The 15,530-nt window shown below is 36.6% G+C and overlaps 1 protein-coding gene and 1 pseudogene across 3 annotated transcripts in view; both read right to left on the bottom strand.

The window, feature by feature from the left end:
• The window catches only part of CAB39L (calcium binding protein 39-like), a 138,595-nt gene that overhangs the window by 70,349 nt on the left and 52,716 nt on the right, over positions 1–15,530 (bottom strand). For all 3 annotated transcript variants that reach the window (XM_011939415.1, XM_011939426.1, XM_011939405.1), the window contains 2 exons: positions 3,610–3,751; positions 419–583 (listed from right to left, as the gene is read on the bottom strand). In XM_011939415.1, coding sequence (XP_011794805.1) covers positions 419–583; positions 3,610–3,711 — 267 coding nt within the window. In that variant the 5' untranslated portion in view covers positions 3,712–3,751. The remainder of the gene's footprint in view (positions 1–418; positions 584–3,609; positions 3,752–15,530) is intronic.
• Positions 5,322–6,534, bottom strand: LOC105509905 (annotated as a pseudogene).

Here is a 15,530-nt window from a genome sequence, read left to right as displayed (position 1 = left end):
GCTACTTAGGAGGCTGAGGCAGGAGAATGGCGTGAACCCGGGAGGCGGAGCTTGCAGTGAGCCGAGATTGCGTCACTGCACTCCAGCCTGGGCGACAGAGTGAGACTCCGCTTCAAAAAAAAAAAAAGAATTTAATGAGCTAAATGCTTGAAACTGTACCTGGCATATAGCAAGCATGCAACAAATGTCATTTCTTACTATTACTTCTATTAGCCATTAGTTTTGCTACCTAGCTGCATAAAACTTAACTATAGTTTGGCTTTTTGCTTTTGTAAAAAATAGATTAATTGTAGACGTTTTAGAAAAAACTTTAAAAAATAACATATGGAAAGCAATAATGAAAAGTAAAAGTCGAAATAGTGATAGATATATGTTAAAATTGAAAAGCACCACTGGCGTCCTTTTACAGCTGGTTTACCTCAAAGTCTATCAGCTGCAGGTCAGCTATCAGTGTCACCAGCAGGCCACTATTGTAGAGTTCTTGTGCTAGCTGAGCCACTGCTTCTGTCGGGGGTTCTTTTTCATTTGTACCACACAGAATTTCTTTCATTGCTTGCAGTGATTTCGACACTTCTTCTGAAGCCTAGTGACCAAAAAGTATGCTAACAGTTAAAAGAATCAAAGTTTTTAGGCTATAAACAAACAAACAAATAATCCAAAAAACCACTTCTTGGTCTTGGGCTCTGTTTATTTATAATTGATGGTACAGTTACAAACAAACAAAAACAGTAAGCATTGCCTTTTTCATTTTGGAAAATATTATAAATATTATAAAATTTATTTATATAAAAAAGCTCTCTGGTATTTCTACTTAGTCAACATACTGCAAGCTCCACCTCCTGGGTTCATACCATTCTCTTGCCTCAGCCTCCCAAGTAGCTGGGACTACAGGTGCCCACCCCCACACCCAGATAATTTTTGTATTTTTCATAGAGGTGGGGTTTCACCGCGTTAGCCAGGATGGCTTCAATCTCCTGACCTCGTAATTTGTCCACCTCAGCCTCCTAAAGTGCTGGGATTACAGGCATAAGCCATCGCATCCATCCCAATAATCTTTTAAACCACACTCATTGTCTAATTTTGCTAGCAATTCAACATAAACTTTATTCTTGAAAATTAAATTGATTCCATTTTGAAGACTTATCAGTAGCTGCTAATCTTTATTTAAAGCATTGTGTTAAGGTTTTTCAACAAATTCCTATTCTTTTGATTTTTGAATGGTCCAAGTATACGATTGTAAATTGTCAAAACTCATAAGCGTTCTTTGTCAATTCATTTATTCCTCATACAGAATCACTGTCTTTTTTGCTATCTATGAAACTTAAAAAAAAACCTCACTATATTTTAAAGAATACTAGGCAAATCCACAGAGGCAGAAAGTACATAGATTAGTGGGTATTAGGGCCTGAGGGAGAGGGAAATAAGCAATGACTACTAATGGCTCCAGGGTTTCTTTTGCAGGTGATGAAAATGTTCTAGAATTAGATAGTGATGATGGTTGCAAAACCTTGTGAATGCACTAAAAACCAATGAATTGTACACTTTAAATAGTGAATTATATGGTATGCTAATTATATCTCAATTTAAAAATCTTTTAAATTAATATAGGTAGGAAAGGAGAGCAGACTAATTTAGTTAACAATTTGTCTGAATATTTTAAAAGAAATATACTTTTATTACTTTTAAGTATAACTGTAATCATTATAAATGAAGAAGGAAATGAGTAGAATAAGGCAAATTACATAAAAATAACTCATGGTAGCATTATGCTACTTTTATTATTTATTTATTTTTATTTGTCTCTAGCTCTGCTTCTTGGGTGACACTACTTTTATTTATTTATTTATTTATTTATTTATTTATTTATTTTTGAGATGGAGTTTTGCTCTTGTCACCCAGGTTGGAGTGCAACGGCATGATCTCAACTCACTGCAACCTCTGCCTCCTGGGTTCAAGAGATTCTCCAGCCTCATACTCCCTAGTAGCTGGGATTACAGGCACCCGCCACTGTGCCTGGCTAATTTTGACACTACTTTTAAAAAGTAATTTTTCATATCCTTAATAGCCTGACTGAAGCAATCCTTAATGTACTAGACCGGAAGCATCTTAAATTGTGAGATATATCCACAGAAGAGTGCTTTAAACATACATAGAGAGTATGTTTAAGAGAGAGTTAAGAATAATCATAAAGCAGACATCTTTATGACCATCACCCAGTCAAGAAACAGAACATTTTCAGCACTCAAGAGTCACCTGAAGGCTCCTTTCAGTTCAGATGTAAATACTTTTATATCTCTTGTGACAAACATGTCTTTACATTTCTTATTACTCCTATTTTATAGATGAGAAAACTTAGGCTGAAACAATATAGCTTAGTTCCACTGATTTTCAACTTTATGGACCAGTACATTACCCTTTCATGATTTGCTTCTTTCATTCAACACTATATCTGAGAAATTCATCTATGCTGTTGCATGTAGGCAGAAGTTCTTTATCACTTTCCAATGTTCCGCACTAATGCCTATACCACAATGTTTTTATTGGTTCTACTGTTCATGGACATTGGGTTCTTTCCATTGAGGGGTTTTTATTAACAACAATGCTATGAACATTCTTGTACTTTTTCCTGGTGCAGACATGCAAGAGTACCTCTAGAGTTTACAACTGGGAGTGGCACTGCAGGATTTTAGTACATGCATATCTTCATATTTCACAGATAATAAACTGGTTTTCAAAGCAGTTACATAAATGTGTACGTCATCATCCACAGTTAATGAAAAGTCCTCATTGCTCTCCATCCATGTTAAGTCAGCACTTAACATCATCACATCCTTTCATTTTTGCCAAGGCAGTAGTTGCATAATGTGAATTTATTGTGGTTTTAGTTGGCCTTTTCCTAGTTACTAATGAAAATATGTAAAAGGGTTTTTTTTTCTTTTTTCTCTCTTTTACCATTTAGATTTATACTTGCAAAAAAGGCCATTTTTCTTCTATTTGGGCCAAGATTTGGCTCAATATTACAAAGTGTACTAGAATTGGAATAAGCTATTTCTGCACTCCTTATAGAATTCAAGATTGTATCATTTACTGGAATAGAAGGATACTATGAACTTGTGTATTTCTTTTATAGATATCTTGAATCTTGCCATAAACTAGTCACTTTATAGAGAAATCGGATATATAGGATTCAATATCCCTTTGAAGGAATAACTAACATTCCTGTGAGGAAGCCCCATTGAATAAGACCTTAAAACCATATGAAAATGAGATTCAGCGTAACAGAAACTATCAGTCAATCTTTAAATAAAAACTTTTTATCTTTCATGTAAATGTAACATTACACACCAGTATAACCTTTTAGATCTTTAAACTGTGTAGTCTAGAGGGATCCAGTGTTGGTCAGAGTCTCTAGAAAATGAACCTAAAGTTCATCCCAACAGACTAAATAATAATCAGTTTCATAAAACCTGAAATCAACTTCAATCTATTCATAGAGGCTCTATGTGCACATCACAGATCATATTTTGAATTCTTCATTAAGCTTTTACATTGGTTTTTGGCATTGCAATGCATGTACTTTCATCATAATGTTACTGTTTTAGCTCATACCTTGTCTGTCTTTTTGTCTTGCTTTTCCAAAATGGCCAAATTGTCTTTCAGGATTTTCACAATTTCTGCTGGATTTTTGTGTGATTTGCTAAACAAGGGCATTTTTTTCACGTGTAGAAAGCTCTTCTTCCAATATGGAATGCTAAAAACAAATAAGCCAACAAAAATTATAACTTTAACTCTTAATATGCTTAAATTTTTATACCAATATGTCTTATACATTTTCAATAATATGAATTCAATAATCTGAAATGTTAAAAGTGATCAAATTAAAATGAGTTTCAAGCTTTATGCCAAATTTAAATAAATGTAAGATATTTTAAAAACGGTATTTTTAAAGTTTTGCTTGAAAGTTTTTATACAAAGTTTAAAATCTTTCCTACAATAGAAACATAAGGATTATACAAGAAATAATTTTAGAGTCCAAGTTGATATGTAAAACTAGATATTTTGACCAAAGAAAGTGATAATAATAATAAATATATTCTATAATGTTTAGCTGTATGTATTCTGTAATGCTTAGCTGCTATTATTACAAGAAGTTCCATGACATACTGAATGAATTATTTCACTAAAGAGAAAGGCACAGTAGTTTAGATATGATTCTATCTTAAATGTCCTAGACACTTCTGACTCTGAGTCAATTATACTTTTTTCCATTATTTTAAAAAATATACACTTATTCTCTGAATGCATAATAATCAATGATCAAATATTCTGCATTAAAGTAGAATTTTAAAAAGAAGCCAGATGCATTCATGTATAGACATACCTAGGAGATACTATAGGTTCAGTTCCAGACCATTGCAATAAAGCAAATTTCTCAATAAAGTGAGTGTATTTGGTTTTTCCTAGCACATATAAAAGTTACATTTATGCTATACTGCAGTCTATTAAGTATGCAATAGTATTATATCTAAGAAAACAATATGTATAACTTAATTTATAAAAATATTTATTGCCTGACCCTTCAGTGAGTCCTAATCTTTTTGCTGGTTGGAGTCTTGTATTAACGTTGATGGCTGCTGACTGATCACGGTGTTGGTTGCTGAAGGCTGGAGTAGCTGTGGCAATTTCTTTTTTTTTTTTTTGTCATTAAGAAGTCTTTATTGGATTGTAGTCACTTTGACCCTCCCACCAAATTAAGGGGGAAAAAACGAAAAACAAAAATAAGAAATCCCAGTAAAAGAGTCCCTCAAGATTTCATAAACTACAAATTAAAGCTGCTAGTTAATAAGGAAATGGCAGAATTTTCAGAGCTGTATAATACAAAAGTTCCTCTATTTTAAGCAGATGTTTTCCTCAATGACAAATCTTCCAACACAATGTGAAGTTATGCTACTCGGATATTTGTAGCAAAACCGATTTTTTTGGTACAAAAACAAAAGCAAGAGACCATGAAAAAAAAAATTTTGTTCCTCATGACCTATGAGTATACAAATTTTCTAGCAATTTAAAAAGGTAACTATGAGAGCCTGACATTTTTCTATACCCCACCTATTCTGCCTCTCTATTTGTAGGATTTGTAAATGAAAGTAACATCTTAGGAGCAGAGGTCTCATTTATCTCCCACTCTCTCCAACTAGTCCTACTAATTTTCTCTCATCTTCCTGAGCATCCTCCATGAACAGCATTGCAGGTTGGTTTCAAAAATAGAAAAGAAAAAAGAAAGAAAGTTTTACAAGGGTTTTGTTGGTTAATTACCAGTGGAGTCAGTCCACCAGTAGTTTGATTTCACTGGCTAGCAGCTGGTTCATGTCCAACAGGCCCCCTGGGAGCTTGGTGAGCAGCTCTCGCTCTGCTCCGCTCCGTGCTTTCAGGATCGCTGTCAACAGAGCTGGAACTTGCACTCATGTTGTCAACAGCAGTGCTGGCTGGGGGACCCAGCTCCAGCTCACTAGTCTCACTGGCAGTGGACACTACGGAGAGCAGGGACATACGCCGGGTGAGCCGGCCAGAGGGTAGAAGGGAGGCAGCATAGTCTGCTATGATACCAGCTACATCTAGACCTATGATACGCCTTATCAAAGGTGATGAAACCTACATTTGCACTGGCCTCACAGACGCAGAAGGAGCCGTCATCTTTCATCAACAGGTCAATGCCACACACATCCATCCCCAGGATATTAGACACCTGGATAGCTAGCTGCTTCCCTTTCACTCAATGAGCACATCATCCCCACACCACCTAATGAGCAGTTGCTTTGCATTCTCCCATCTGTTTGTAACATGGTGCCAACCACACAGCCTCCCACGACAATGACACGTACATCCCATCCATGAGACTCTTTAACATACTTCTGGAACAGGTATGGTGCTTCATGGCGAATAAGATGGCTTAGACCAGCCAAATGGTGCTTATCTCGAGCCAAGAAAACAGCTTTACCTCTATGACCCCGCGTATTCTGTACTACCATTGGGAACTCCAGTACTTCTGCTTCATCATCATTTTAGCAAAATTTTCATAGCTACCATAAGAGAAAGTATCTAGCAGAGGAACACCATAGTCAGCTAACTCTTGAAATGTCCAGAAGTTATTAACGCAGTTCAGGATGGCTTGAGGTCGGTTCATTAACCGGCATCCCATCTTCTCTAGATGGCGCAAAACAGTGATGTCACTATCACTTTGTACCCAAGGGGTTGGAACTCTACCACCACTTGTGGGTAGGCAGTGATTAGCTCTCCACTGATCTGCAGACCCAGGTTTCCTTGCTCGATTGTCAGCACCACCTCATCCATCACCACAGCCCTAAAGTCCAGTTCCTCCTCACAACATTTGGCCTTCAGTGCTCGTAAAATCTCTTTTTGAGGATAGTCTTCCCTGAGGCGACCATCTGTCAAAAACCACAACTTGGCAGCCACAGAACTACACATCTTGATTAGCTCGTGCTTCCTTGCCTGTATTATTTCCTCTTGGATGTAATGTCTGCCGCGCGTGTGCGCGCCGGCGATTTCTTAAAAGAAGACAATCAAGTTTGCCACTTTGACTCTTTCTTTCATGAAAGATTTCTCTATAGCATGTGATGCAGTTTGTTAGCATTTTACTCACAGTAGAACTGCTTTCAAAATTGAAGTCAGTCCTCTTGACCTGCCACTGCTTTATCAGCTAAATTTATGTCATATTCTAAATCCTTTGTTGTCGTTTCATCTTCAGCAGGAGTAGATTCCATCTTAAGAAACCACTTCCTTTGCTCATCCACAGAAGCAACATTCCTCACCTGTTCAAGTTTTATCATGAGATTGCAGCAATTCAGTCACATCTTGAGGCTCTATTATTAATTCTTGTTCCCTTGTTATTTCCACCACATTGGCAGTTACTTCCTCCATTGAAGTCTTGAACCCCTCAAAGTCATCCATGAGAGTTAGAATCAACTTCTTCTCAACTCCTGAAAATGTTGATATTTTGACCTCCTCTCATGAATCACAAATGTTCTTAATGGCATCTAGAATGGTGAATCTTTTACAGCAGGTTTTTCTATTTAGTTTGCCCAGATCCATTAGAGGAATCACTCACTATGGCAGCTTGCATCTTATGAAATATATTTCTTTCATTTTTTAAACTTTTATTAGAACAATATGAATATATGAAATGTATTTATTCAACAAGTTTGGAAAGTCAAAATTACTCCTTTGTCCATGGGCTGCAGAATGGATGTTAACAGGCATGAAAACAACATTAAGCTCCTTGTAAACCTCCATCAGAGCTCTTGGATGATGAGGTGCATTGTCAATGAGCAGTAATATTTTCAAAGGAATCTTTTATTCTGAGCAGTGGGTCTCAACAGAAGGCTTAAAATATTCAGTGAACCATGCTGTCATCTAGGCTTTCTTGTTCCATTTATAGAGCACAGGCCAAATAGTTTTAGCATAATTCTTAAAAGCCCTAGGATTTTTGGAACGGGAAATGAGTATTAGTTTCTACTTCAAGTTACCAGCTGAATTAGCTCCTAAGTAGAGAGTCAGCTTGTCCTTTAAAGCCAGGCACTCACTCCTCCTTTCTAGCTATGAAAATCCTAGATAGCACCTTCTTCCAATACAAGGGTGTTCCATCTACACTGAAAATCTGTTGTTTTGTGTGGCCACCCTCACCAATGATCTCAGCTAGATCTTCTGGATAACCTGCTGCAGCTTCTATAAACAGCACTTGCTGCTTTCCCCTGCATTTTTATGTTCTGGAGATGGCTTCTTTCTTTAAACCTCATGGAGCAACCTCTTTTAGCTTCAGACTTTTCTTCTGCATCTTCTTTTCCTCTCTCAGCCTTCATAGAACTGAAGAGAGTTGGGGCCTTGCTCTGGACTAGGCTTAAGGGAATGTGTGTCTGGTTTGATCTTCTATCCAGACCACTGAAACTTTCTTCGTATTAACAATTAGCTGTTTTGTTTTCTTACTATTTGTGTTTTCACCGGAGTAGCACTTTTCATTTTCTTCAAGAACTTTTCCTTTGCATCCACAACTTGGCTAACTTACTGATGCAAAAGGCCTAGCTTTCAGCCTACCTCAGCTCTGGATATGCCTTCCTCACTAAGACTAATCGTTTCCACCTTTTGACTTAAAGTGAGGGATATGTGATTCTTCCTTTTCCTTGAACACTTAGAGGCCACTTATAGGGTTATGAGCCGGCCTAATTTCAGTATTGTTGTGTCTCAGGGAATAGGGAGGCCTGAGGAAAGTGAGACAGGGGAATGGCCAGTCAATGGGGCAGTCAGAACACATGCAATATTTATCGATTATGGGCTCAGTTTGTGGTGTCCCAAAACAATTACAATAGTACCATCAGAGATCACTGATCACAGATCACCATAACATATGTACTAACAATGAAAGAGTTTGAAATATTGTGAGAATTAACAAAATGTATCAAGAGATACAAAGTGAGCACATGCTGTTGAAAAAAAATGGTGCCCACAGACTTCCTCAATGCAGGGTTGCCATAAACCTTCAATTTTTCAAAAACACAGTGTCTTCAAAGCACAATAAAGGTGTAACACAATAAAATAAGGTATGCCTGTAATTGCTCTCTTTCTCCCTGTAATTCTACAGCACTAAAGGAAAGATATATAACTGTAGGAATTTTAAATACTCCCTGACACCAAAACAGAGTACAAATTATGACACAGTATCATAGATATGATATGACTTTTGTCCATTATTACTCTGCTTGGTTTTCACTGTAACAAGCTAATGTTAATTTACTTAAATTAAAAATGTTTTCAGGGTTTCCAAGTCAATCTGGTGGTTAGCTAGCATTTTCTGATCCACTATCTCCCCCCCTTTATTTTTTTTTTTTTTGAGAGGGAGTCTCGCACTCTCGCCCAGGCTGGAGTACAGTGGAGCAATCTCAGCTCACTGCAAGCTCCGCCTCTCGGGTTCACGCCATTCTCCTGCCTCAGCCTCCCAAGTAGCTGGGACTACAGGCACCCACCACCACGCCCGGCTAATTTTTTGTATTTTTAGTAGAGACAGGGTTTCACCATGTTAGCCAGGATGGTCTTGATCTCCTGACCTTGTGATCCACCTGCCTCAGCCTCCCAAAGTGCTGGGATTACAGGTGTGAGCCACTGCACCCAGCCCACTATCTCCCCTTTTCATCTGATGGTGAGTTTGTTCATTTATTCATTGAATAAATAATCTGAGTAATTACTGAGCACAGGCACTTTGCTAAATACTAGGGATAGAGCCACGAACAAGAAAAACACAATATCTGTTCTTTGGAGCTTATTATTAAGTGGAAAAAGCAAACATTTTAGGAGAAATGGGGTTATATAACAGGGAAATAACACACAGTATACTGCCTCAATACAATCTCCTTTAAAAAATTATTTTCATACTTTCCTATACCTACTTATTGTAATAAGATGAGTTTAACAATGTTTTAAAATTTCATCTGATTATTATTCTTCAATTTTGGGATCCATATTTTGAAGAAAATCGAAACTCATATTCTTAAACTATGCTTGAGTTCCAGCACCCAGACCCCCTGCAAATTAAGGCAGAACTCTCCTGCCTCCCCCAGTTCTTCTCAGACCATGGCCAGCCCCACTCCATTCCCAGACTAAACACCTGCCCCATCACCTGCAAACTTGAGGCTGCCTTTCTCACACTCTGGGCGACCATGCTGGTCACTATATATGCATCTACTCCAATCACATCATTTAGCCCACTGGTGCTCATTTAAGCAATGAGCCAAGTAGCACGCAAACCTTCTACACAAACACAAGACACGTAAACTCCCTTTAGTTGATTGGTAACTGATCTACTGTATGATTCAAAAGAAGTTAAACACCCCCTTCTAGGTGTCATTTGTTCTATCTGTAAAATGAAGTTGTTCTTAGAGTGAGATTGAGCATCAGGGCTCTAGGTTACTCACCACTGTCCCACACCCATTCTGAGTCTTTAACCCCCAGTATCCTATCATGATAAAGATAAAGCCAAAGATAAAGTGCTTAAGGTGGGAACAAAAGGAATGGAGAGGCCTGACAATGGTGCCTTGTGGGGATAAGGTGGAAGGACGGTAATTTTTCCATGAAGTCTACCTCAGAGTTTTAAGAACATACAATTTCAGCAAAGCAGGCAGTGGGGACAGGAAAAGACACATGTTAGTCCAGGAGACTGACACTAGATAAATGCCTCCTAGGCATTGAAAACCGTGTTGAGACCATGTACATCAATCTGCCCTCAGCATTAATGCTGACTGCAGGCCACGCAGCCCAGAAATGTTAGTGGACTGACAACGGCCCTGTTATACTTTTCCTCTTCCAGGAGTCAGTAAGCAGAATAAACAACAAATAGGTTTTTGTTATTACTATTATTATTATTATTATTATTAAAGGAACACAAGAAAAGGAAATAAATGCCCTACAGACTTGGGCAAGAAAGGTTGCTTCTGAAATTAATTCTTTATGAAGCTAGAACAGACATAAATTTAAGAAAAGAAGAAAAGGAGACAAAAAGCTCTTTTGGACAAAAAAAGAGCTGGCCAAGGTAAAAGACTGAAAATACACACATATACGCACACATAAACACACACATGCCCAAAATACAGACTGGGAATCCCAAACTGCATAGAGCAGAAAACAATACAGAAAATGGATCTGGGGCAACTTCAAGGTACAAAATTAGTTAGTCTGCATGTATTCATTCAAAAAGTATTTACTGAACACTTATAATGTACTAGGCACTGAACAGGAAATATAAAACAAAGAAGCCTCAAAGGGCTCACAATGTAGTGAGAGACACAGACACATCCAAAATTTTCCCAGAAGGCAAGAAAAGGTTGAAAAAACTAAAATGATGAAGAAAAGATATAGAGTGTGTTTATCTTTATATCTATATAGGTATTTTATAGCAATATGAAGAAAGTGGAGTGTTATCCCCTAACAAACAGGTGTTACAACAACGGGGGGGGGGGGGGATAGGAAGCCAAAAACAACAAAGGAATTAAAAATGGAACAGAGTCAAAGATATAACAGCGTAAACAGAAAAACAATCTAACCTTGATCATTTGAAAGATTTTTCTAGTTGAGATTCATGATAAGACCCAATATTCAGTGTCTTGCAGCTTTTAAAATAAATAAACATTTCCTTCTCAAATCACATTCCAACAAAATGACCTTAAAAAAACAAACAAATGGAACCATAAAAATCAGGTTGGTTTTGGACTTCCATGAACCAAATGCCCCAAGGCCATGGAGAAAACCTAGAGTTCTGAGAAGGAAAGTCTATAACCCCATAATTAAATCTTTAGCCAATATACCATTTATGTGTGAACAGACAGTGTATGTTTACTAAAAATGGAACAAAAAGATGAGATGGAATGAGGCCCACAAAGAGCTCAACAAAATTAATGCTAAAAAATCAGAAATAGTTCTTGAAAAGGAGCCTTTATATTGTTGGCAGAACATGTGGGAGGGTGAGAATCTACAATTATAACTCATTCATATAGGAATAAAAATAAACAAGGATTCAACTAAAGAAGTTAAAAAGGAAACTGCCCCAAAAATCTCCAAGAAAAGATGGATGGAAATAAAGATAGAAATAGAAATAACTGAATCAGAGAAGTAAAAGAAAAGGAAGAAAACCTCTGGTAGCTATTTGGTCTGGGTTTCTTGTGGTGATAGATGTGTCTGCCATACTTCCCACATCACCTCACCCCACCAAAAGGGTGGGAACATGACCCAGGTTTGGCCAGAGTATTCCCTGTCCTGGATGCAGCAATTGGCTAGTAAATAGATTGTGACACAGCCAATCAAAATAAAAAAGAAGAAAGAAAAGTGTTGATGAGAATGCTGAGAAAAGGAAAGGGAACTCTAGTACATTGTTGGTGGGAAGGTGAATTAGTACAGCCACTATAAGAAATGGTGTAGAGGATATGCAAAAAATAAAAATAGAACCACCATATGATCCAGTAATCCCACTTCTGGGTATATATCCAAAGGAACTGAAATCAGTATGTCAAGGAAATATCTGCACTTCCATGTTCATTGCAACCTTATTCACCATAGCCAAGACATGGAACCAACCTAAGTGTCCATCAAAAGATAAACAGATAAAAAATGTAGTACAGGCTGGGTGCAGTGTACAAAAAATACAAAAATTAGCTGAGTGTGGTGGCAGGCACCTATAATCCCAGCTACTCAGGAGGTTGAGGCACGAGAATCACTTGAACCCAGGGGGCAGAGGTTGCAGTGAGCCGAGATTGAGGCACTGCACTCCAGCGTGGGTGACAAAACAAGATTCTGTCTCAAAAAACAAAACACTGCTTTAAAATAGATTCAAAGCAGAGAAAAAAGGTATGGTCATCTTCATTCAATATGGCCAAATTGCTTTCTCAAGTTTTTATGCCAATTTATACTTTCACAGCTGTGTAGTGTTAGTTGCAGTTATTGCCCATCCTTCCTAACATTTGGACCTGTCAGAATTTAAAAATTTCACCAGTATGACAGTTGGTAAAAGGTTGTCCCATTATGGTTGGAGTGCAGTGGTGTGATAACCGCTTGCTGCAGTCTTGGCCTGTTGGGTTCAAGCAATCTTCCCACCTCAGCCTCCCGAGTAGCTGAGACCACAGGTATGTGCCACCACGTCCAGTCAATTTTCATATTTTTAGTAGAGACGGGGTTTGCCATGTTACCCAGGCTGGCCTCGAACTCCTGGCTAATTTTAATTTTATGTAGAGACATGGTCTCTGTATGTTGCCCAGGCTGGTCTCAAACTCCTGAGATCCTCTCACCTTGGCCTCCCAAAGTGTTGGGGTTACATGTGTGAGCCACCACACCTGGCCCATACAAGCTTTTTAACTTTCTTATTCTGTACATTTCCTAATTCTATACTTTGCCCATTTCATATTTAAAAAAATTTTTTTAGAGACAAGTTCTTGCTCTGTCACCCAGGCTGGAGTGCAGTGGCACAGTCACAGCATACTGCAGCCTCGAACTCCTGACCTTAAGTGATCCTCTCACCTCAGCCTTACAAAGTCCTGGGATAACAGGCATGAGCCACTGTGCCCAGCTACTTTGCCCAATTCTTTAAGGTGGCTGAAGAAAGTGATACCAGCTGCCAATACCAACTAGTACAGTTCCTTGCTAACAAATATAAATAAATCACATGCAAGAATCATGAGGTGTTTGATGAAAATCAAGAATATAAAAGAGAAATATAAAAATAAATAGAGCAAACCATGGGGGAGATGGTAAAAATTACATTATATTTATATACCCAAAAGATATGCTATGCTATCACATCCATAAAATAAGAACAGGCTGCTATGGAAAAGAAGTAAAGAATCAATGAGAAAACATTCTTGGAACTAAGAATATGCAATGCAATAGAACAGCCGATTGGCAGAAGGGTATAGAATTGAAAAACAAATCTGCAATTTAGAGACCAAGCCATGGAAATCTGAAATGAAGAGTAAAATACAAAGAAAAGCAAAGAACTAATTTAGAGAAAAGTTGGAAATACACAGCGTAGAGCTGGAGAGCCAATAATGATTGAATATAAATTCTTAAAGGAAAAGAAAAAAACAGAGACAACTGATGAGAGAGTAACAAATACATCAACAAATAAAAAGGAAGCAAAATTTCTAGAACTGAACATGTCTTCAGACTTAAGTAAACTCATGGTTATCACACGGCGGGAATGCAAAAAGGCCTACTCCAAGATACACGGTGAAATTTCTGAACTCTAAAGAGAAATTCCACAAACTTCCACAGAGAAAACTCTAGAGTGGCACCTAAGAACCAGACTGTCAGAGTGGAATCAGGATTAGTAACGTCACACCAAATGACAGAGGGCAAACTAAAATTATCTAAGGACGAAGATGGTGAAGGAATAGGGGGAAGAGAAAGGAAGATGGAGGAGAAGCAGAAACTGAGCGAGACTCTGTCTCAAAAAAACAAAAACAAAACAAAACAAAACAAAAAACAGGAGTCTGGTAGGGAAAGAGATAAAAGATAGCTACTGACAGAAATGAGAACAGGAGCTACTAGGAAAGTGATCTAAATTATTTTCAGTTTAAATATGTTCAATGTAGACCCTAAGTAAAATTCTGACCAATAAAAATCAAAGGCTGTGTTTACAAAATAAAATACCATATCAGATTTTTAATAATAGAAAACTGATGAATATAATAAATTATATCGATAAGTCAAATAAAAATTATCTCAGTGGCATATGGAAAAGGTATCTAATAAAATTAAAACCAAGAGAGATATAAATCTTAGCTCAATTTACAAAATAATGGCTAATGGAGGCATTCTTACTAAGAGGAGGTATAAAACGAAGGTCATCACAATCACTCTATCATTACCATATGTTGTGGTCAATGTATTAAAGTATAAAATATATGCTATAAATATAAATAACATAATATATAATAATATAATATAATATAAATAATAAAAATATAAAATAAATGCTATAAAATTTGGGACAGATGTGACAAAATTGTAATTAACAGACAATATGATTACATACATAAAAATATGAACAACTGAAATTAGTAGAAGTTAGGTAAAGTAGTCAAATACATGATAAATATACATACAGCTTTCACATCTAAGCAATTGCCAGCCAGAAAACATAATGAAAAGCATATTTTGTTCATACTGCCAACTAAATATGTACAAAATCTATACCAGATCTGTATTTTAAAAAACTACAAAACCTTAATTTCAAAAATAGGATAATTACTGCTCCTGAAATAGAAAACTAACAAATAAAACAGAGAATTAGAAGATGTATTTATAGATGTATGTGTCTATTTATCTATTCATCCCTTCAGCTAGCCATCCTTTTAATGTTATAGTCACAGAATGATTCTAGAACATGGCTTAGCTAATCTTAATTATATTATCTAAATTATGAGTTTGTGATGGTTTAACTTTCTTCATGTAGGTATTTTTCTGCATTATTTATAATAAGCACATTTATTTTTTCTGAAATAATAAAGAGACTTGTGGAGAAAACCTATATAATTAAGATAGGAAAGAGCTGAGGTTAAAAAAACACACCTTATTTTGTTCTTTAATAGAATAAATATTATTTAAATGTCAGTTATTCTTGAAGTCCACAGTTTGTACAGTTCCAATCAAATGTCCAAAAATATTTTTTTTGGTATCTAAATTTAGTCAAGAATACAAAATGAGCAAAAATAACAAATTTGGAAAAGGAAGATTCCTTAGGAGGAAATGAAATGAAAAGTGTTATAAAGTACTGTAACACAGTAAGAGCACAACAAACACACACATCAATGAACAATACAGTCCAGATAGACATGTTAATATAAGTGACTTTCAAATTTCTGGATGTGAAATAGTTTCTCTAATTTTAGAAGTGACAAAATAAATTTCAAAGAAAAAGACCAACAAATCAAAGTGAATACAAATATTCCACAAATATACATTTGAATTTCCATACATAAAAT

This window comes from Colobus angolensis, unplaced genomic scaffold, assembly GCF_000951035.1.
Source record: "Colobus angolensis palliatus isolate OR3802 unplaced genomic scaffold, Cang.pa_1.0 Scaffold101, whole genome shotgun sequence".
Taxonomy (NCBI): Eukaryota; Metazoa; Chordata; class Mammalia; order Primates; family Cercopithecidae; genus Colobus; species Colobus angolensis.
Note: the sequence above shows the minus strand (reverse complement) of the source record. Positions and strands in the feature narration are given on the sequence as shown.